Source organism: Gadus morhua, chromosome 14 (assembly GCF_902167405.1).
Source record: "Gadus morhua chromosome 14, gadMor3.0, whole genome shotgun sequence".
In the NCBI taxonomy this organism is placed as follows: domain Eukaryota; kingdom Metazoa; phylum Chordata; class Actinopteri; order Gadiformes; family Gadidae; genus Gadus; species Gadus morhua.
In genome coordinates this window covers 11,618,035-11,642,009 of record NC_044061.1, presented here as the reverse complement: position 1 = coordinate 11,642,009, position 23,975 = coordinate 11,618,035, and the positions used below count along the sequence as shown (strand labels likewise).

Genomic DNA, 23,975 nt, shown 5'->3' with positions numbered 1-23,975 from the left:
TTACTTGATAAAGACTCCAGAGCGAAAGCGTAAAACGCGTCTCTGTCATGTTAACCTTTTGAAAAAGTACTGTGCGAGGAGCCAGGCTGGGCTCTCAGGGGTGAAGGCAGTTGCTGGGGTGAAGACAGCTGCTGTGCTGAGCACTTCGATTCCTGTGGGTGAAAAGGACATTGATGGTGTTGTTGAACGTGGGCTCTCTTGTGCTAGGCTCCCAAACTCAGAAATTGTCGCAAATTTGGAGGTCCATCTGTCTTATCTCGATTCACCACATCGATCCGACGTTACTGAGGCTATTTGTAAATATCCTGCCCTGTTCTCTGATGTGCCTACTTGTACCAATGTTCTCCAGCATGACATTGATGTCGGGGATGCTGCACCTATTAGGCAACACCCTTATAGGGTAAATCCTGAGAAACGCCAGCTGATGAGTAAAGAGGTGGATTACATGTTGCAGCATGGCATTGCAGAACCTAGTGCTAGCCCGTGGAGCTCCCCGTGTTTGCTGGTTGATAAGTCAGATCGCACACCTCGGTTTTGTACTGATCTTCGCAAGGTAAACTCTGTCACAAAGCCGGATTGCTATCCTCTTCCCCGTCTAGATGATTGCATTGACAGGGTAGGGTCTGCAGCTTTTGTCACTAGGTTAGACCTCCTGAACGGCTACTGGCAGGTCCCTCTTACTCAGAGGGCTCGTGAAATCTCTGCCTTTGTGACTCCAGATGATTTTTGTCAGTATAGAGTTATGGCTTTTGGAATGCGGAATGCACCTGCCACATTCCAGCGTCTCGTTAACCTGGTGTTGAAAGGGGTTGCAGGTTGTGAAGCATACCTTGACGACATAGTTATTTATAGCTCCACCTGGTCTCGGCACATAGCTCAGGTGGAGGAGGTATTTGGTAGGCTGGCTGCTGCCAATTTGACGGTGAACCTTGCCAAGTGTGAGTTTGGTCAGGCCACTGTGGCGTATCTAGGGAAGGTTGTTGGGCGGGGGGTAGTCTGTCCTATCGGCGCTAAAGTAGAGGCCATCTGCTGCTTCGGCGTTCCTACTTCTCGGGGTGAGCTGAAACGGTTTCTTGGCATGGCAGGCTACTAGCAAAGTTTTTGTAAGAATTTTGCTACTGCGGCTGCCCCCTTGACTAGCTTACTTAGCCCAAAGGTCCACTTTGTTTGGACAGAGATGTGTCAGTTGGCATTTGAGAACCTGAAGGCCCTGTTGGTCAGTGCCCAAGTCCTGGCTGCCCCTGACTTTAACAAGCCATTTAACTGGCTGTCGATGCTAGTGATGCTGGGGTAGGTGCCGCCCTACTTCAAGACGACTCATCAGGGGTTGAAGGGTTTGTTATTTTTCGAGAAAATTTGACATTCATCAGAAGCATTATTCTACGATCGAGAAAGAGGCCTTGGCCCTTATTTCTGCTCTGGACCACTTCGATGTGTATGTCTCTTCCAGTCAGGTCCTGGTGGTCTACACGGACCATAACCCACTTGTGTTCCTCAGCAGAATGAGGAACTCCAACCACCGGCTGATGCGATGGAGTTTGTTCCTGCAGGGCTTCAACCTGGAGATAAAGCACATTCGTGGAAGGGACAATGTGCTCGCTGATGCCCTTTCAAGGGCATGAGTCAAAAGCATCGGTGGTATAGGTTTCCATTTGTTTTGTTGTTGATTTGGTTTGTGTAACTTGGCGGTTGCCTAGAGCAACCGTTTTAAGGGGGGGGGGTGTTATGTGCAGGTCTGCTCCATGTTTTGCAGTGCTCCTGGAGCTCCTCCTTCAGCCCCTCCTCCGCTTCGTTACCTGGCACCTGCTGTTGCCTATAAAGCCTGGAAGGCTTTATTGGCTCCTTCTCTAGCCAGGGCCAGCAGCACGGTTCCCATTCACCAGTCTGTGTAACCTTTAGTGACAATAAACCCGGTTTTCTTATACATAATCCTTGTTTGTCGACTATATGTTACTCCTCTCGAGCCGGGTCGTAACAGTCATGAGTATGTGAGCTCAGGTCTACGTATTACAGCCCAGCTCAGTGATCATCTGTTGGCACTGTTCCTTCCAGGTCCCAGGGCCCACGCCATCGATATTCAACAAGAGAGCCAACATCTGACTGTTTTGTCTGTCACTATGGTGACGATGGATCTGTTGTGTGGAGAGATACTGGCAGCGAAGCAAAGCAATTTATTTCATATGAACACATGAACGCAAACACACCCTCACAGCACGTCTGATCGGATCGGTTAGCTCTCTCCGTATGGCAGGCTGAGGCGATCAGGGCAGAGCAGGGATGATTAACCTCAACCTCTTCCCACCACAGGAACACTGGCCTCTGAGAGACCTGCTGCAGATTAACCAGCAACACAGCATTAAGCGCTAATGTCACGCCGTCATGTCCCAGCACACTGAGGGGGCACGAATGAGAGCTGATGTTCTACAAGCTCTGACTACACCCGAGGCATCGTTCAGTACTGGTTGATGGGCTTTGACTTCATCCAGCACTTCCGTGATCAATCGATCACATTTTTGCCTGGCTCCTATCCAAGTGTCGAGGAGTCCTTGTCGAGGAAGACGCATAATCCTGACTGCTCCGTATGAGCTGGCTGCGGCCTTGCATAGTTGACAATGGCGTCGATGTAAGAATGTGTGCATAAAGGGGTGAATGTGAGGCCATAATTTGCAAGCACTTTGAGTGGCCACAGGTCTGAATAGCGCTATGTAAATGCAGTCCGTTTGCCTTTAATTTAGTCTGAAACTAAACAAAAGTGCAAGCTCATTTTTTTGTTACTCTGGCATATGAGCCTGGCTCCCCTTCTGTTCTGACACATTTCCAGCAGGTCTACCCTGGGTTGGGTCAATCACAGATGTTGTGTGATTGACCTGGAACAGTCTTCTGAGTCTGAGAACTGGCCAGTCCATTGACCAGTTTAAAACGCTACTAAAGACTCACTATTATGCATTGGTCTTTAACACTAATTAACCTTTTTTTGTTTTGCTTTGTTGTTGTTGTTTTTGCTGTTGTTGTGTATCTTGGACCCATTTGTTGTCTTGCATTGGACAGCACTCTGGTCAACTATTGTTGTTTTTAAATGTGCTATATAAATAAACTTGACTTGACGTATATCTAATACAGGTCGGATATTAGTACGATGGCTGTGCAGAGAAGTGCCCTGTTGTGCGTCAAGGCATTTCCATACACAACCAGGATGGCTGCCGCTTATGTGTCTTATGTCTCGTTGCTCTGATTGGTTGCAGTTCTATCCAATTGTGCCCACGGATACGTCCCCCTGAAAGTCAGAATTGACCCAATACACATTTCTAAATTGGTCTGGCGATGTCAGGCGGCCATTTTTGTGTAGAAAGGCTTACAGGACGGGTGTTGAATGTGTGACTCACCCGGTGGAATTCGGTGCTGAGGGGAAGAAGGGCGGCCGCCACGGTGAACTCCTCTGAGCTGGAACAGTCCTGCGGGGGTCAGACCACCAGGGAGGGGAGGTGAGTATGATAGAGCTGAACCTGAGGGCCGCAACTCCTTACAGCGTCAACGCACATGAGTGAATTCCGGTTCTTATTTGTGCACCAAAAAAAGGAATGTAATCCTATTGATTTCACATAGCAAAGCACACTGAGCATGAATACAGCAGAGCCTTATATAGGACTCTGGTATATATTATTATTATTATTTTTTTTTTCAAACGCATTCTTTTGTGTCTTTCCCGGGGGCCCTTGCAAAGGTCAGGGGTTAGAAAACAATAACTAAAACATTAGACTAGGGACGTGTTCTTAATTGTAGCTGGTTTTGATATCTACAGTAAATAAGGGTCTCACTGAGGGGTCTTTCTTTCTATTAATCTTGGCAATACAAACATCCTGTTTCCAGACAAAAACACGTTATCATTTTGTAATGTCAGGGCCTGGCTCTGCAGGGGTTCAACTAACGACTCCCTCCTTTTTCGGCAATTATTTGCCTCTACATACCATATTTTGTATCCATATGCTTTCAATAGACAATCCTTACTCCTTGCCTCAATACAAATGTCACCATGCCTTCAATTTATTGTTAGATAAAAAAAAATACATTGCATATTAAATAAGAATGCCATACAAAGTCGTATTTCAGACAATCATTGATAATACAATCCTCCTGGCTCAGAGGATCACCATTGTCGCTGGGTCGCTTGGTCGCTTTGAGATGAAAATGTAAGTTGTTCAAAACTTATTTCTCAGGCAGACCACGGTAAAATGGAGAACAGGCAAAGAAAAGTTGAGGACCTGAATTGGATCAAGAAGTAATTCATAAACAGGAAATTGGTATTCATCTCTCATAAGCTTCACTAGGATTTATTTGCTGAAGTACAAAAAAACAAAAATGCAGCAAGAAACTTGATTTACGTCAAAAAAAAAGCACTGATCTTGATCTGAGACTGCAAATTACATCCTCCAGAGGGACAACATGAATCAAATTGATACTCTATTCTGCTTTCCCCATCAACCTTGCTGACTGACAAATTAACATGCATGCAACACAAATCAAACACTTTCTCTCTCCTTTTACTTCACACAAACACATGCAAACATGCATCTATGTGCAAGAACACACGTACACATACACACAGACACACAAAAATCCCTCAAGATCATTATACAATATGCGCCATCTTTCCACCCAAGAAATGTTTACGAGGAAACGGAGTATCATGAGTCTCTAATTTCGGCGGGATGGACAGCAGATAGTGCAGCAGTCGGAATTCTGTGCTTTCCAAAGTGGTCAGTAGACCCTGCCGCCCCCCCCCCCCCGCCCTCAACCTCCCCCCCGCGTGGCTTCCTCGAAAAACCCAGGAATGTATGGAGGGGAAGCAAATGCAAAACACACGTTCCTTAGCCTCACATGAAAGGCTTGCACCCCCATGGACCGGGTTTCCACCACACCACTCTTTGTGTTCCTCTTCTCTTATGCACGACTCTGTCGCTCATTATTTTGGTTGCGGTGAACGCACAACCCGAGAAGGGAGCGGCGACAACGCTCTTGTTTACAGCCGGCTTGGCGGCGCTCCAGTTCACCTAAGTTTGTGGTGGGCCAAGTAATGACAGAGGGAAAAACATAGGACTAGTAGTGGAGGTGCGCACTTCAGAAAGTTTATGGTTATTTAGCAAAGAGCATACCTCCCTCAAAGTTGTGGCCTGTTTACTGGGGCTCTACAGTGCGGACTGTCAACACGTAAACAAACGAATACCTTGATTACATTATTTTTCAATGAACAGGTATCTTAGAAATATATGTGAATGTCTCTATATATAAAAAGGGCCAAGAATCGTTGGCTTCTATACCTTTAATAAAGAAAGCATGATTCCAGCTGACGTGCTTGCAAGCAGATTTATAAGACTACGAAATTGAGGTCCCCGCCTTCGTGAAGATCCACGTTGGGACTAAGAGACAGTATGCAGGTCTTTGGACACATGCCTGAATTTACACCTCAACGTCAACTTGTACACAAGGGGGCAGTGTAGCGTTTCCAACAAAAAAAAAAGCGACATATCGACTTCGCTCCATTGAGATATGTTGAAAAATAAATGTATCCATGTGATGAAGATGTTTCAAAATCGTCAAAATGTACCCTGAAAAATCGTTGTATAGGTCGATAAGAGAATTGCAACCAACTGAACGAACTTTCGACTGGTGCATAATTTTTTCGGAAACAATGCAAAACGCTAGGCATTGAAACCTCATCGACCAATCAGCGATTACTTGCCTCGAACATCTGTAGTGTAGGGCAACACGGTGCCAAGGTCCGGGAGGACTGCATGTATTCGCATTTGTCTAGGTCATTGACCGGCAAAAGGGATGTGTACATTCACTGAGTGGCGACGTGTACGTTCATAAGTGCACGACTGAGATACACTCAGCGGCTCACAGAGGTGACAGAGGTGACGGTGGACGTGTGGCGGGGTGCAAAGAGGAAGTCATGTGGTGACTCAAGTCTCTCTCGTCCAGTTCGGTCACTTCATTGTTTGGTAAATATGATGACTAACAGTGGTGCTCACGGAAGGACGTGCATTACAGCAAGCACAACAAGTGTGCAAACGTGACCAGATGGAGCAGAGAGCAAAAACAGACCCTTCCTGTCCCTCTGTTTTTCGTGGAAAGTCTTTAAACCGGCAAGCAGTGGCTCAGGCGAAGGCTTCTGAGGAAGCCATGGTGGAATGGTGAATATGAGGCCATTATGCCATTAAACCTTGTTAATCACCATTGGGAAAACCAATAAAATCACATTCCTATTAGGGCCTAGTGTTCAATAACACACACACACACACACACACACACACACACACACACACACACACACACACACACACACACACACACACACACACACACACACACACACACACACAGACACACACACAAACAGCAGAAAATATAATTTAACGTAAGTGGGGAGACTGAGTTGTTTTACACTGGAAGAAGCTAGATAGGGAAGTGTTGTTTTAAGTCTTTAAATGAACACTTCCCGCATGAGCCAGATGACCCAGCAACGCTATCAAATAAAACTAAAATAATCAGCATACAATGAGAGGTCCAGGTTAAATTTAAGGTGCATACACCATTGTAGAACACTGGACTTTTTAAAGAGTCCAGAGTCCTTTTTCAAATCTGCCTTTAAGCTCTGGGAACTTGATGCGAGATTGAGACTCGGGTTGGCACCGCAACACATCAACTCTGAGCATACAGTCACATAACACAAATAACTGCACACATCTGACTGCAGTAAAATGTGTCCACTTGCACTTTGTTCAACAGCCGCACAGAGGGGACGGTTGATCATTTAACCATGTCCCTTAGAGATCCCCTGCTTCAGTCAACACTCGTACTAACTGCTAATCGGGAGGGGGACGGGGCGACGGGGGGACGGGGGGGTCCACAGCCAAGTGCGCGTACAACACAGAGGGCCCATAATCCTATCTGACAGGAAATGGTTGGAATGCCAGGATACATCCCCAGCAGGGCTTATTCCCCCACATGGCTTGCGCAACCCGTACTTCCATAATGGCAACAGCTGGATTATCGACCGGTAAGCAGCACATGCAAACATACACAGATGCGCAGGGGTACATTTAGACAAACACGGTTGCGCGCACATGTGTCCGTGCGCGCGCATGTGTCCGTGAGCGCGCATTTGTCCGTGCGCGCGCATGTGTACTTGCGCGAGCATGTGTACTTGCGCGAGCATGTGCACGTGCGAGCGCATAGGCGCATCCGCTTGTGTACGCACGCTCACACAGACATCCATTCCACACACAAATTTTTACCCTTAAGGTCATTAGTGTAAATGATTCATGGGAGGAAGGAATAGCAGAGAAATCTGGAACTGCTGTGGAAAACTAATGCAGGACTTTTAAAACGCTTTAAAGATTTGGCTTACAGGAAAGAAAAATCCCAAAAGTCTATCACGATCGAATTCACGCTCACATGCATCACCTGCTTCAAATCTTCCCACCTTTGACCCATTGTACCGACAAAGTACTTTTCAATCGCATACTTCTTCTGTTGGCTCACTCCCCTGCAGACTGTTGAGAGGTTGAATCTGATCACTAACAGACGCAGATCTCTGACTAACGCTTAGCCCCCCAACTTGACCTCTAGACAATGGTGTCTTAAGGAACGAAACAGACGGACACTGCTGAGGCCCTCACTGATGCATCATGCTGCCGTCGGGCAATCATGTATACAGCAACAATTTAACAGTCCTCGTCATGTTTCCTCTTGTGCAAGTCATGTAAAGATCGCTTACTCACAAGTACTTAGGGTGTCTAGGCATATCAATCAAAGTAACACCTATACAATAATAACAGTGATAGTGGTGAGCTGAATTTGGGGAACTAGACTTTGCTGTGCAATGCAGGTTGCAGCTAGCATTTGTCATGCTAGTTGAATTACTGGCAAAGCATTAAGTTGGACAAATAAGAGGAGCCAATCAGAAATGAGTGGATTTCATTCAATAGAGAAAATATTTTTTTTATACCAGAGCGACGCTTGGTATGCCTGAGCTCATCTTTTGCCCGGCTACGGAGCATCTCTGTGATTTAAATACATTTGTTTTGGTTTTGGTTTATTGTGCAAGCATATAGTAACATTTATTTATATAGTGCCAACGCAAGTAAACCATAGCACTGTATAACTACAATAACGTGTGGAATGTTAAGTGACTCGGAATGAGGATTAAGGAGTTTACCCCCTGGTGCGGTTTCTCCAAACAACACACAAGGTAGAGGACTAATGGCCTTCTCTCCAGATGTACTGGGGACCTGTTTAAAATGGCTGCTTCCAAATACACAATCCGCTCCATGCACGCATGACAATAAGAATACCAGTGCAACTTTGGATTATACCCTCGCTGTTTGTTTTCCAGGGTGATTAGCTGTGACGGCTAACATCGTAAGCATCTCACATTTATCAACACATGGCATTCACCAAGGGAATTAGTATTCATGCCGCAAGGTCACTTAAAAATAAGAAAAAAAGGCTGTTTTCAACATCCGGCGCTGGGATCATTCTTTCATTTTTGTATCGTCCCACTCATCTGTTTCTAAAACAGCTTGGAGCCATAAGGATCTCATTTGGAAGAGTACAACCATACAATACTGACACGCTCTCTGTTTGGCTATCAGATAGCATGCACCACAATAGGCAATCTCAATGGAATGCACCCCTGCATCGTTCCAAGAGCCTTCCCTAAGAGAGCGAGGCCCATGCGAAAGAGACAAAAGCACAAACACAACGGAATGAGCAATAAGCTTCTTGTCACGCCGACTATTCAACATCTGCGCGCCACAAGTGGACTACCGTGATGGCTGCACACCACGTCTTCCCTCCTTCTGGAACACAATGAAACCGTGGACGGAAGGACCCATGCGCAGCTCCACCACGTGTATACCACGTTGTGGTGCACGATCGGTAGTGCCATTTGTGCCTGGGAATCAACGTTCTGTTTCTCTGGGCAGATTAGTATGTCATGAAAGCCTCTTTCGATAATGTGAAATCAATAGGAACAATCCCAATGAATTTTCAGTTCATGATCAAGCGAGGAGCGTCGCAGTACGCAGAATTTCCAAAACAATGGCGGCCCCGGAGGAAAGTGTCGCAATTTACGGAACAATTGGAACTTCTTATATGGAATGAATAACACCGTCTGAAGGTTTACATACATATGCACGGAAGGATTATCTCAGAGGATATGTTTTTGCTTGTTTGACTATTATCCGGATTCGGCAAAAGGGAAGAGAGCAAGAATGTCCCTTAGTAATGTAATCTGATTGGCTTGAGTTTTTTAGTGCCCATGTGTAAATAATTTGCAGCAATGGAACAAATGCTGCACAGCCAGGGCCAGACGGATATTCATTGAAAAACACAAACTTCAATATTTGAAAGGGCTACTGAGAATCTTGTGTCTTCATGGGAAAAGAACGGCAAGATTAATTGAACAAGTCAGTTTGTTTCAATTTAATTTTCGCGAAATATCAGCCGATATTTTTTTCATCGACGTTGGACCGGGCTGCCTCACGGCTGCGTTTGTAGCAGGAAGGGACTGGAAGTGACACATCACATGGTCTCCTGGGTCTCAGCACTGGGCAGATGGTGGGATTAATTGGTCTTACTGGCCTATATTATTTGCCAGAGGAATGTCAGGCATCCAGAGGAACTGTGTAAAACCTATGTTCTGTGATCCCCGAAAAAAAACTCTGGCTAGAGGTGATGCACAGCAATAAAACCCAATAGGTACTACTCAAGACCTGTTGAAGCTGGCTGGAGCTGGCTGAAGCCGGGAAGAACTTTTAATAAGGACAGAAAAAACGAAATAATTAGCAAACCCCCTAGCATCCAATGAATGACCAAAAACAAAAAACAAAAAATAATTTGTCACACATGGACATAACAGAGCTTTTGCTGGGCCACAGTCCACAGAATCACAGCTTGTGTGTTTTAGGCACCTAGGGTGACATAGATGGAAAGGGAATGGGAAAAGTTGTTCGTACAGGCCTCTTTCTGACACCTCGTGTGTGTAAATCACAAGAAGTTATGGGTCATAAAGTGCAGATTTATCCGGACGAGGCCAGTTACGATGGGTAACAAGATTTTGAATTGTTGCTTTTTGAAAACCCGAGAGGTTCAAGAAAAGGTCCAAATTATTATAATTTTTTTTAACGTACTTACCCTCTGGGATTCTGTTTGCAAATTTGTCTGATTTACACTTTTTTCCTTTTGTCTTGCTCATTATGTAATACGTTCTAGTCTGCATTTTCCTTACCTTTTCAAAGATTATACATTATTTCTCGATTATTAGGATCTTTTGATTCTTTACCTATTCATTTGTATCAGTGATAAACTTGTATGAGCCCCATTTGTATTGTCCCATCCCTATTGTTCCCTATTTTGTAACAAATTCTGTTCGCAAACATTAAAACCAAATCTAAAACCAACCCATTTTTACTAACATTATATTCAACACACATTTTTATTGTCATTTGCTTCTTGTCTTGTGTCAGTATGCAACTGAAGGAGGGCCCGTGAACCCACCTGGAGAGCACAGTTCATCATGCGGATGATGTAGTCAAACTGCTGGTGATCCAGAATGGCCCGGTTCTGCCGCACGTGGAGACAGAGCTCCTCGGTCAGACACTGGCGCGCTGCCTTGCCTTTCAGGGCCCTCAGCGCAGCTGGCAGGCTCTGTTGAGAAAGATAGAGAGAGCCAAGAGCAGTGTGGGAAAGGTGGCATTTCTTATTAAGCAACATCCAGCTCCTCTGGACAAGGAAGAGCTTGGATAATAAATAGCTCGCAAAAAAGTAAGCGAAGTAGCCTGACCAGCACAATTTTCCCCAATAGACTATCGGCTAAATATTTATAACACAATGAATAACGATATATTGTTTTTGAACCGCATCTCGCTAAAATGATTAAGCCTTATGAATTGTGAGGAATGACGTCACTATACGTGTGGATCGCACAGGTACTGATATTCATTTAGTTAGTATTTGTAATCCACCCTCCAATCAAAGTGCAACTGGTAACACATCTTTGAGGTATTGTTTAAAAAAACCGATGTACACGTTTGTGTAACACCATGTCACACTTCCTCATAACAACGATTATGATTTTTGAGTCCCTTTGACAAACAAAGCATTTTGCCAACACGCAAGAACCTGTCTTTATAATAGTATGGAACAAGTATTACAAGATAAAACAGATGAAACAGGCATGACAGGCTATTTTCAAAGCAAAACAGGCCTCACAGCGAGAGAGCAAGTGTTGTATCTGACACAACATTAACCTCCAAACTGGGTGCTTTCCAACACGAGTGTAGTCTTTTAAACAGAGGCCGTTAACACCATAAGGTGCCAAACCAAGGTCTGGGTGATCAAACATTGTTACCCTCTCTCCTGGCTTCACTAAGACATCTGCTACCAATATAATTTGTCGAAATCACTTCATTGCTGATTCTGAGCATTTTGTGTGAAAAGAGCATTTTGCGTGAAAGCGCCTGCCACAAATGTAAATAATAGCAAAGCCAGGAGAGACGACTAACACGGTTTGGTCACAATACCTGTCCTTTACCCTGCAGAATGACAATCACACAATTCACCTTTTGATGACAAAATAAATATTGTCAATATACATCTTATTTAGTTACTTGTTTGGGGATCAGAGACTCATGGTTCAATCTACAGGAAATGACCCGATTCATTCCATGCTTTGCCTCTGCCCCATCTTTACATCCCTATCGCAATAGTAGGAGAAAAGAATTCGCCTGCGACACTAAAAACTGTTCTCAAGAGGAAAGTCATCTATCATCGGGTCTGCATTTAACTCAATTTAATACCCTGAATAAGCCTTTGCTCCTAGGACAATGCTGAATAGGGATTCCCGCTGCTTCGTCACGTCCCTAATATGGTAGCCCACTAAAAAAACACACACAAACACCTGCAGCCTGTAAGCCTCTGATAGGGGCTTACGGGGACATACGGCGCCAGGGTTAATGGGCCCTTGTACGGGGCCCTCGTACGGGGCCACTCTGGATGGGAGCCGCTCCATCTGGCCCCCGCTGCACGCCTAATGCTTTTCCCATTGACCACATGAAAGGTGACGGTTTACAGGCTCACGGGGGGCTACGAGAGGACACAGCCTGCGTTTCTTGAAAAAGCACCGGGATGCGTGGTTGAATTATTGAACCGCTATATTACGCAAGAGGGATGCATAAAAGTTAAACACAATAAAAACTGGGAGACTGGCCTGGTTCGGACATATTGGCCGCATTCATCGCGGTAGCGTTTAACTACGTTCCAACACAGCCTCGCATGACCCATAAACATTTTGGCGTAGATAAAAAAAAAAAAAAAAGCGAGATAGGATAAGTGAGTGTTTCATGACATAATCTTTGACGCCATGCTGCCAGAGGGCCAGATGGGAGATAAAGCCGAGGAGAGATGCCCCCTTGGGAGGGGGGGGTCTCTGGGCGGCTATCTAGAAGGACGGCACCGGTGTCACCCTGAGGGCAGCGGTGCTGAGAGACGCTGTGCATTACCTTCTCCGTCTCCAGGTTGTTGTTGTCGAAGACGAAGGAGATGCAGCTCCTCACCACCTCCAGCCTGCGAGCGCTGTTGAACACCGAGCAGCTCTTGCCCATGATGGAGACTGGACAGAACAGGGCTCGGCGTCAGGCGACAATAACAGATGTGCTTGTGCAAGTCTTTTTTTAACTCTGAAATGTTGTTGCCAGCTAGTAAATAACTTTGGAGACAATTAAACAAATGAAGTGAAGGGCTGCATTCTGTTTAACCATTTTTGGATGTGGACTGGAAAGTGAGGTTGTTCAAATACGCAAGATTTAAGCTTGTAAATCACTGTTTGGACATTGAGCAAACGCTGACAAGACGGTCACGATGGTTTGATCAACCCAGACCGCTATTGCCCTTTAAAAGGTTGAGCATTGGTACCGAGCCCGGGAGTTGGCAGAGGATGTTTTCGTGGCCTTGAATGACCTATTCCATGTTATTTCGTGCCAAGATAATTAGTTTTAGGTAATTTAGTCAAAGGACTCGAAACGATGATGCCACTTCCATGCCCAGCGTGGGATTGCATACCAGCTTTTGGCAGCGAAAAGTAATAATTCAACCGTAAGGTAATTATGAGGGTATTACATTGATTGCTTTGAAAGAGTGCATAGGATGGTGAGATGAAAACTGAAAACTTGTTGCCAAAAGCAGGTGTGCAATCCCACCCTGGGCATGAGGGTGACATCATTCTGACAGCATTCTGAGCCCTCAAATGTTTTACAAAAATCATCGAGAACTATAAGACAAGTATTTCGGGGCCACAAATAAATATTTTGAGACCAAAAGTTGGTATTTTGTGGCCCAGAAAAAAAATTAGGAGATCGGGAGGATTTGGGGACACATTTGGAACATGGAACACAACAGAACCCTTTGTGGGTTTTCAGTCGGACCACGTTCAATATCCAGCCTCCGACATACCCACGGGGGGTCCGGCCGGCACCACACACTTCTTCTCGGGGCGAGGCACGGCCGGGGTGGCGGCGTGCTTGGCGGCGGCCTCCAGCAGCAGTCCCTCCACCTTGTCGTCCTGCAGAGGGGGGAAGGGCACCTGGTGCACCCGCAAGTGGGAGCCCTCCGAGGGTCCGCGGGACTTTCTGGAACGCCATGTGGGGGTTGGGGTTCTCCTACGGAACGACCACAACCAGGCACAAGAGGAGCAGCCAGGTCAAGTCATGCCCCTTTTTAACGTAAGGCATGTTTTAAATGGAGCGCATCGTAAAGGGGCTTCGCAATAATGATCATCATCATGATTATAGAAATTACTAATATATAGAATGCATTTAAACACTGAAAAGATGCATATATATAGACAGACGATCAACAGTCAGATGTATCATACACATCTGTGGAAATAAAAACAATAAAATAATGAACAGAACGGTATACCAGGATGGAAATTCGAAGAACTAAGATAATAGGGATCAGAAGGGGAGAAAACTTTTTGTCAACCTCAAATGAACGGGAAGTGTGTTCCAGTTTCTAATGGCATCGTTAGAGGCATAGTAGAACATACTAATTTGCCAGATGTACGAGTGCTGGGTGGAATGACTTGGTTGGTTAACTTAACGACCTACAGCCATAAATTCTGACATCAAGTAGACAACACAGTTTGACCACAAATACAGTGACTTGACATGACTTTATTATACCCATGCATGGAAAATTGAGAATCTCACGCCAGCTGAAGCCGGTATGGCCTATTAAGTACAAAATTGGATTGAGCGTGCGCAAGAAAAACGCTTCCAGGTTGTTGAGGAGGTTTTGGTAGAGGGTTCCTGGCTTGGTGTTGGACAGAACGCTTACATTTTTGTACAACTGCTCCGAGAGATCCCGCATGTGCTTCTGCAGCTTCACTGGGTCCGCATCCTCTTCCCTGATGCGATCTACGTCAAAGGCCACCAGCTACACACGCGTTCATACACACACAAAATTAACAATCAAACAGATTAACAAAATAAATGACTAAATAATACAAAAAAAGGCATATTATATTGTCAAGTAACAAAAAATACGACTCAATTAACCAAGGGTCGATTACGTTCCAAATATATTTGGTCAGACGAGAAACTTCGAAAATAAAGTTATAACTGCAGACTGGTAACTGAGAAGGTCTCCCATGCTCCAGCTGAATCTGGATGACCATTGATATTGGCCAATGAGTCTTGGGCATCACTGTCTAGGTACCTCATCAAAGAGATCACACGCCCGGTAAGGTGGACCCCTCTCTGAGACGAAGCCAGCGAAGGCCATACCATCCAAGACCTTGGTCAGGAAGTCATTCTCGATCAGGCCTCGCTGACCCAGGAAGGCAGTCTGTACCGGAAGGGGGGCATTGGAAAGGGTTACTCAACAGCGTAGAAACAAAATAGTTGCAATCCTCGGCCCAATCCACTGAAAGAGTGCTCCGGTTTCTTTTTTAGGATCAGTATGAACTTGGATCACCTTTTTTTTGTTTGTTTATTTAATCACAGAGAAGATCATTAGCACACACAAATGGAAAATAAATACTGCTTTAAACAAATGTAATTTGCTTCTGCCTAAATTGTTCTGCTTGTGGATGAAAGAGACAACCCCCCCAGCACACATCCTCCCATCCGACCGAAAGAGCGGTATTTGCGTATAATCTGAGCCATGTGGGGTCCTGCGAAGAAGGACATGCAGAGGGGGGGGGGGTAACCAAGGGGACTCCACAAACAAGGCATAAACACAAATCTCCAACGGAGGACGCACAAATGTAAACCCAGTAACACTTGATACATCATGTTGCTGCCCGAGCATTTATCCAAGGCTGGAGGGCTCTGTCCGGAGCACACATAAACATAACAAAACAAAAGATAACCTCATGAGGCTGTCATGCATCATATTCAACTACGGTAATCCTTAAAGTGCGCAGCTTAACACATGCACACCAAAGACACTACGCACGCACGCACTTTGAGTTTGTTTAGTGACAATAACGAACCAGTTAGCACTCTGATAACATTTTGATATATTTTTGAAAATCTACTAAATTTTCGTTTCGACGTCATTAGTGTGGTTGCAGACCGAGCCACACTAATTGATTGTCTGCTTATTATCATATTTTTCTTATAGTAGTTCTTCTTTTATCCTCTCCTACGGTGTTAAAGGTATAAAAAAACATAGCCCACTCCAAATAATTGCACATATATCAGTACGCAATTGCAGTGCCCCATTCCTAATCTTTTTAAATAAATAAAAAAATATGGAACGTGAATCTGACAAAAAAATTCTAAAATCAACCACTCCCAACCTGAACAGCTGAGAGCTGTCAAATTAAATAGACATATGTAGACCAGTAACGAGGTCTCCAAAAGGTTTTGTCAGCCCCAGGAGGAGCGATAAATTGTCGTCAAACCTTAACGACCACACCCCTCACCCCGTTTTATAAAAAAAATCTGAAACTTGGAATAAGGGCCTTATTTGAAGCGCTGAATCTTTTTTGCATCAAGGACCCAAGAGGTCCGTCGGAATAGATTTTGCTGTACCACGAAAGTTTCAGAAAACTTGAAAAAACCGACCTAAGCCTAAATTACCCAAATTTATTTTGCATTATTTTGGTTTCGATTTTTAGAAAAAATGGCAAAGTAATGGCAGATTAATGATTACGATTTATGATTATGCAAATCAGCTGCCATCATGCAGCCAATCCCAAGTACTCAACCATACCGAAGAACTCATGGTTGTCAAAGTTGGTATACGTATATAAGCCACCCATGAGGAGGTCTTCAAAAAGTTAAGGACGACAGGAGGTGCTCTAACTCGCAATCAAAACTATCTACCCCATTGTTTGAACAACCAAGTCTGCTTCAAAGCGGCAACTGGGCGTGCTCATTTGCTTAGCTAGCATGTCAGAATGCTCACGGAACATTGCACACACAACATCTCTTGCCTCAGGCAAACAAACATTTTCTTCAGCAAATTCAAATACGGCTTCATGTCTAATATTCTATTGCTTTTTACTTTGAACAACAAAAGAAAGGCTCACTTCCGAGTTTCTGAATGGATAAAGGGACTTTTTCGACTTTTATGACCTATAAACGTTGTTATACTGATTGATAGTCATGTTTAACCATACTAAAGTGTCAAATAATGACGTACATGCATTTCGACGTATTCCCTGCTGACAGTCTGGGGTGGCTGTGCAGAGCGCTAAACACTCGGGACAACGTTTGCGATTCACTTGTTCACATTTCCGGGAAATCATCTACGTAGAGGCACTCCTGCCGCGCCCCCATATGCCTGGTCAAATCTGCCCGCGCGCGCGCTTCAAGGAAGGTAACCAATCACAATGGAGTTGGGCTGGCAGGAGGGGGGCGAGGGGACGGAGAAGGACGAAACCGAGCGTTGACAGAGAATGCTGAAAGCGCCCAGATGAGAGGAAGAGTTTCCCGAAAATCTACATCGTTTTTTTGTATGGTTAAACATGACTATCAACCATTATAACAACGTTTATAAGTCATAAAAGTCGAAAAAGCATAATAGGACCCCTTTAACAAACAGAAGGAATAAAAACTGCAATCCATACCTTGTGAAAGTGAATGACAGGTTCAGAGTGGATCCGGATGAGCTGCAGGCATGATCTATAACCCTGGAAGAGTTGCGCAAAGAGCCTGAGGAAGACAGCTCTCACCTCCTTATCCTGGAAATAACAGCCACACCGACAAACACACACAGTCATCCACAAGCTATGACACAAACGCTAACTCTGATAAGGGGAATCAACCACAAAGTGAGTCTTTAATAGGATTTACAGTCATGGCTTATTGCCAACAGCACCACCTGCCAGCATTGACTGTACCGCAAATCAAACAGTTGACCAGGGCTCTAGCAAGGCAGAGGCAGCATGCTTGTGTGATTGTGATGGGGAGGACACTGGGGGCTCAGAGTCACCATGGAGACAAGAACCAGTGGAGGTGGAGGGTGTGGGTGATGTGTTGGCACTCACCAATAGTTTGAGGTTGGACAGAGCAGTGCGGGGTGGGGGGAATGCATTGTCTGCTATCTCCAGATCTGGGTGCAATACCTACAGAGAGTCAAAACACACAGTCAAAAAAGATCATTAGTTAGTGTTTTTTACAAATGATCAGAAGGGAGAAACGTCGGGAGAAAAGTATAAAATATTTTTTGACGACGTGACACTGAAAGAAAATACAGTATGCAATCCATTTGGATCACAAGACCCCATGGTGACGTGTTGTAAGGAGACGTATGCGAAGCACAGATACCCTTACTCACATGCTTGCCACACACTCTTTGCCTTTATATATATTTATGCTAGTGCTGTCAAGCGATTAAAATATTTAAATCGCATCAATGTCATAGTTAACTCGCGATTAATTGCAATTTTTTTTCTATTCTAAATATCCCTTGATTTCGTGCTGCTAGCCTTTTAGTGAGATCAGAGAGTGTTGAGAAGGACAGTAAGAAGAGAGACCCATAGTGAATTCAACCCGGTCCACTTGACATCGGGTAGGTGCATGACAGTGGTAGGCCTACCATTAAACTTCAGTAGCCCAGGCTTTTATTTGTTTCAATCACTGAACTTTCGAACAAAACTCTTGCACAGCAAAGATGGGAAATACAATAACATTTATTATTTAAACCAGTATGAATATTCCTACCGTACGTAGGCCTATACATATTACCACGCTATCGAATAACGCCCACACACACACACACACACACACACACACACACACACACACACACACACACACACACACACACACACACACACACACACACACACACACACACACACACACACACACACAGTGGCGGAGTGGTAATCGGGAGAGTCGGGAGAATTCCCGGTGAGCCGGTAACGTTTCAGGGCTGTCGGGCTGATAACTGTGGGATAACTATATTGCATTTATAAAAGTTCCTTGCAGCGCCGTCCGGCAGCCTGAGCTGTGCTCCCGCATCCTCTCATTCAGACGCAACAAACTGTCAACGTCGCAACCATGTCGATTTTGTCTAGAGGGGAATAACTGAGCGGCCCCTCCCGAAGAGGTAAAGCCCAGGTGGGCCTTGAACTGCGATTGGTCTGAAAGACGTAACAGCATTGAACTCTCGTGCAGGCTCGAACAGAGTGACACACAAACACACACTTTTAAGGAGTTTTTCATCCGCTCCGTATCCTTGCTTGCCCCAACAAGTTGTGCGGCGTGCTTGTTGTTTTGTTTCCGGTGTTGCTAGATCCGGTATGGTGTTGTAGTTTTTCTAACGTGTCTAGTTATTGCTAGACAGCAGGTGAAAAAACGACAACGTTTGCCAAGCCAAAAGAACGTTAATCGCGCGCTAAAGAAATTAACGCCGTTTAAATTGGTTTGCGTTAACGCCGTTAATAACGCATTAAACTGACAGCACTAATATATACCTTTATGTAACCATGTGTGTTACATATGTGCACCATGTGTGCACTCCACACACTAAAGGACACCCTAAAGGGATTGGATATGTATTAGGATATGTCCTTATGTATGTGTTCTATCACAAATTAAAGATTGTATACTATATTTAAGATCTTAAAATCAACAATATCATGAGATATGTAAGCCAAAACATAATTAAAGGTTGGGTATGGAATTCGCTTTTTTGGCCATTTTTGCAAAATTACTTGAAATCCTTATCATAACCCACTTACAGCCACTGAGTTAGAAGTACTGACATGAAAATTAAACAAGTCAATCATCTGTGGAACGGGCAGGGCTCGAAAAACTCCAACGCCAATGATTTCCAGAGCCACCGAGTTGCATTGGACAGTAAGTACGTCAATCAAACGGTCGCACTGCAATCCCCCTCCCCCACTCCCCGCGCGACCCCTTCCTGCACGTACTCAAAGCTCGTGACCCAGAGCAAGCTTCTGTTTGTTGTTAGCCTGCGGTAGCTACTGGAGCTGGCTAACTAGCTAATGGCTCACTCTCGCGCATCTGTGTTCACTCGTGCATGATTGCGCGTCCATGTACTTGGAATGGGTGGAGTCAGAGTCAGCGTTGAAGGAGAGGGGGTAGGACCATTTGACTTGTTTATTTTCAAAATCTGCTGGCGTTTCGCAAATCCCATACCCAACCTTTAAGAATGCCAACAACTGTTGTGGCCTTTGTATTCGTGTTCTAGCATTTGCTGTTGCGTTGTGTCTTTTACGTTTCCGTTAATGCGTTTGCGTTTCCGAATATGCAAAGCGTTATGGATATGCAGTTTGTTCTAAACGTCTCGGACACTTTAGTCCCCAGCATAAATAACCCACTTGGGCAGTAGATCACAAACTAAAAAGGTATTTTGTTTGGTTGTTTTGAGTTCAACTCGAGGTCGCTATGGCAACAATACAGTCAGGTGTACTTTGTTATTTGCATGTATAGCATGGGAATATGATCACATACATGCAGTCACTTGGGAGTGAGCACATGTTGAGATCCCTATTCTCTGTTGCTATATCAGGTCATGTACAATAGTGTTAGTGTGTTAGTGTGTGTGTGTGTGTGTGTGTGTGTGTGTGTGTGTGTGTGTGTGTGTGTGTGTGTGTGTGTGTGGCGGGGTAGGTGAAAGGGCAGCACATGATGTGGCGGGGTAGGTGTAAGGGCAACCCCACAACATACCTTCCCAGGCTGGTACCATTGTCACTTGACTGGGGTCTAAATTTAGAGGCAACACTGCCATTCACCTCCTATATGATGGCTGTGTGTGTGTGTGTGTGTGTGTGTGTGTGTGTGTGTGTGTGTGTGTGTGTGTGTGTGTGTGTGTGTGTGTGTGTGTGTGTGTGTGTGTGTGTGTGTGTGTGTGTGTGTTTCATGCTTACCAAGGACAGGGCGGTCTGTGTTTGAGTTAACAAGGGTTCGGGGAGAAGCGACAGATGAATACACTCGGGAATCTTGATTGTCCCTCCGTCCAAGTCAGCAATGATGACATCCAACTGGCCAACACAAAGATACAAAGCATCAGCTGCTTTGGGTTCACTTTTGGGATCACTTCTAGGGAGCAGTGTTGGGAACGTTACTTAAAAAAGTAATTAGTTATAGTGACTCACTATTTGTTCCAAAAAGTAACTGAGTTAGTAACTGAATTACTATATAATAAAAGTAACTAGTTACCAGGGAAAGTAACTATTTGCATTACTGTAAAAAAAGAAAGTTGCTACATCTCAAAGAATTTGGATTTTTCTTGGCCTTAATGTGTTAAATGGTTGAACTGCCCATTCAAGGCCCTGATATACTTCCAACTGAATTTTAATTTGCTTAATTGCAAAGGCTGTGTAACATCTACCGAATACTACAGAAACTGCCAACTTTTCATCGGATTGCTCCGGACTCGCCATTTCTGCTGCTTCATCGAATCTGTTTGGTGTGTGCGTGTGTGTGTGTGTGGCGCACGCGTCTTGGCTTGTGTGTAACAACACTGGCTCAGATTGGCTACCATGAAACGTGACTCTGCCTTAGCCATTCAGAATCGCTTATCTCGTTGTTAACCCACCTGGTCTCCTCACTAGCAGTTTGTGTTTGGAGCCAGGGGTGCGATCGGATTACGCAGTTTATTCAATCAATTCATAGTAACGCACCGAATTTAACGTACAGTAACGGTAACGGCGTTGTAACGACGGAAATAGTAATTAGTTAGATTACCCGGTTACTGAAAAAATAACGGCGTTGCCTAACGCCGTTCTTTTAAACAGCGTTATTACAAACACTGGGATTGATCTGTTTGGCAACATCACGGCATTTACCGTAAAAGCCGTTCAAGCCTTCCAACTCCTGACTCAACCTGTCATGGAAACTCCAAAGGGGTGTTATCACTTTTGATACAACAACTCAGGAGCTTCTTACTTGGAATAGTGTTTTGATCTTAATGTTTGAGTCGCACAGACCAACCGCAAACGTGATTTATCTTGTTTGGGTACATCATGTTAGGTAATGTTGGATATAAGAGAATGTGTAACAGGCTGTTGGTTCATATTGCCCTAGGCCATAAAATGAAATCATATAAAATATGAAAATAATCAAATAATGTACAGGGCAATTTGTTAAACCTACTTCAGATTATATTCAGTAACCCTACAGATCCTACGACACTAGTGCAATGTGAATGATGTTGATCCCATAAAAAAATTGGTCAAAGCTAAAATGTTCCATCAGGCAAAAAGGTTCCACTCACCAGGTCCTGAATCTCTGTCTGGAACATGGAGTGCACTCCAATAATAAAGGGGGTAGGGGAGCTCAACACCTCCAGTAGCCGTGAAGGTAAGATGGGAATGTAGGGGTAACTAGTTTGGATGAATGGAAAGAGAATATAACAGTACACAATTCATTAATCATGGAATAAGGAACAAACTCATCTAACAACAAAGAATATGAAATCCACATGACTTTTTAAATGCTCACATTAACATTTGCTCAACCAACCAATTGGAGATGAGCATGCCATGGCACGTTGCAACAGACGCAAACAATGTTTTTAAATTTCAACAACCAAGATTGACTTGAGTCCTATGCGAAGTGAGTACAGCCCCCGTTACATTCATGCACTTTGTGCCATGATCCGTTAACAAAATATGGACTACACGTAAGAACCAAAACAACGCTCTGTGTGCTTTGTGCCTTAACTTCAGATAAGCTGGAATGAATCTCAACTCATCACCAGGGAACTGCTAGGAGGGTCTAAACAAAGGAAGGCATGGGCAGTATTAAAGGAGAACACAGGTCTGCCTCTCGCTTAAACATTTGTTACCGATATAATTTTTCAAAGTGACTTTTGTGTGCTGACCTTGCCAAATAGCATTTAGCATGATGTGAATGTAAACAATGGCAATAAAGAACTTTTGTCTTTAGGAATCAATGTGTGTCGGTAAGTACAGTGTTTGTGGACGGGATAGGGACTTGTGACCATGTGACAGTGTAAAGGTGTACCTCAGTAAGGGACAACTGTACATTTCCACTTCAGAACTAGTACGACATTAAGGGGGGAATTAATCATCTAAAATCAACAGATTCGGTACAAAGGGCATTTGACACCTATTCATTGTACCAGTAATGGGGCCAATGGACATTCAAGGACAATGGAACACCATACCTGTATTTGAGAGGGAACATGAGGGCCTCCAGCGCCCGGCTGGCCTCCCCCAGCCGCTGGTAGCTGGTGGAGTGGAACAGCACCTTGTGTTCCGTCAGGACCGCACAAAACAGGCTCAGGACGTTCTGGATCCCTGCAGAACCGAAAGTGAAAGGAGGGTCAGGTTCCGCATGGGAATTTGATCGGTCTAGGGAAAAAAGCGATCACAATTCATGAAAAACATTTTTTTTGGTGAGTTAATATGTAAGCTGTATTGGTAGCTTTGTCCAAAGGTCCAAACGTGCCCCTTGTATTATCCACAAAACCACACCTTTATACATTTAGATTAACCGAACATAAAACATGCTATAGGTCCATCTACCCCTTAGCAAACCTTTGCCAAGGTTTCTCCTTGCCATGAAATTGTAACTACCGGTACATGAATAGGACTTCATGAAGCTGCGTCGGGAGACACAACGTCACCAAACAACAGGATATTAGGGACTTCTATATTGTATAATTAATAGTATGCTAAATACCAATGTGACAGTCCGGATAAACTCTACTATGAGAGTTCCTGTTATTGTTTCCTATCAAGGACCTGACAGAGCTATTTATCACAAACACTGGATTGATAAAAGGAGGAACACTGGCAGACGTATTCCTCACTGGGACTGCATTTCTGCCCGTCTGGCTCAAGATTTTTTTGTCGCAACAACTGTAAACAGGAAACCGAAGATCGCCTGAACAGAATGAAAAAATTATTAAAAAAGGATGATAAACAGTAGATGAACCAAACTGTGTTAAATCATAGCTCAATTATACATACACACTACGGTTATGCTAACACCTTGAACGTCAGGTGCCCAAGCTAAGAGACAATGCGACATTGTAGGATATACTGTCTAAATATTGCACATATGTTCCCGTGTGCTTTTACACCATGGCATCAAAGCTCACCGCTTTTTTTGAACCTCAAGTGTTTACTTATCCGTATGGAAACAGCCCGGAATTTCCTAGCTTGAAAATAAAAATAAAAAAAAGGGAAAGAAAGACGGTAACAGTTCCAGACAACACAAGAAGAGACCAAAGCAGAAAACACCAAACAGCCTAGCCTATTGACGGCCCCTTCCTTCGTCCCCCCGGGGGCTGCGTTTCCTGCGCCGTGCGGCATGTAACACACATTCCTCTACGGTGACGCTGACGAGGACTACGTGGACCCCACACGTGTCACTCTGCCAGCCTTCATCTCCACACACACACACACACACACACACACACACACACACACACACACACACACACACACACACACACAC

At 44.5% G+C, this 23,975-nt stretch overlaps 1 protein-coding gene across 1 annotated transcript in view; it reads right to left on the bottom strand.

The window, feature by feature from the left end:
- Nucleotides 1-23,975, bottom strand: part of sbf2 (SET binding factor 2) — a 95,449-nt gene that overhangs the window by 39,900 nt on the left and 31,574 nt on the right. The window contains 12 exon segments of the mRNA XM_030376139.1: nucleotides 3,384-3,452; nucleotides 10,561-10,710; nucleotides 12,564-12,673; nucleotides 13,513-13,675; nucleotides 13,677-13,718; nucleotides 14,398-14,496; nucleotides 14,779-14,907; nucleotides 17,141-17,254; nucleotides 17,561-17,638; nucleotides 20,414-20,527; nucleotides 21,763-21,871; nucleotides 22,678-22,810. Coding sequence (XP_030231999.1) covers nucleotides 3,384-3,452; nucleotides 10,561-10,710; nucleotides 12,564-12,673; nucleotides 13,513-13,675; nucleotides 13,677-13,718; nucleotides 14,398-14,496; nucleotides 14,779-14,907; nucleotides 17,141-17,254; nucleotides 17,561-17,638; nucleotides 20,414-20,527; nucleotides 21,763-21,871; nucleotides 22,678-22,810 — 1,310 coding nt within the window.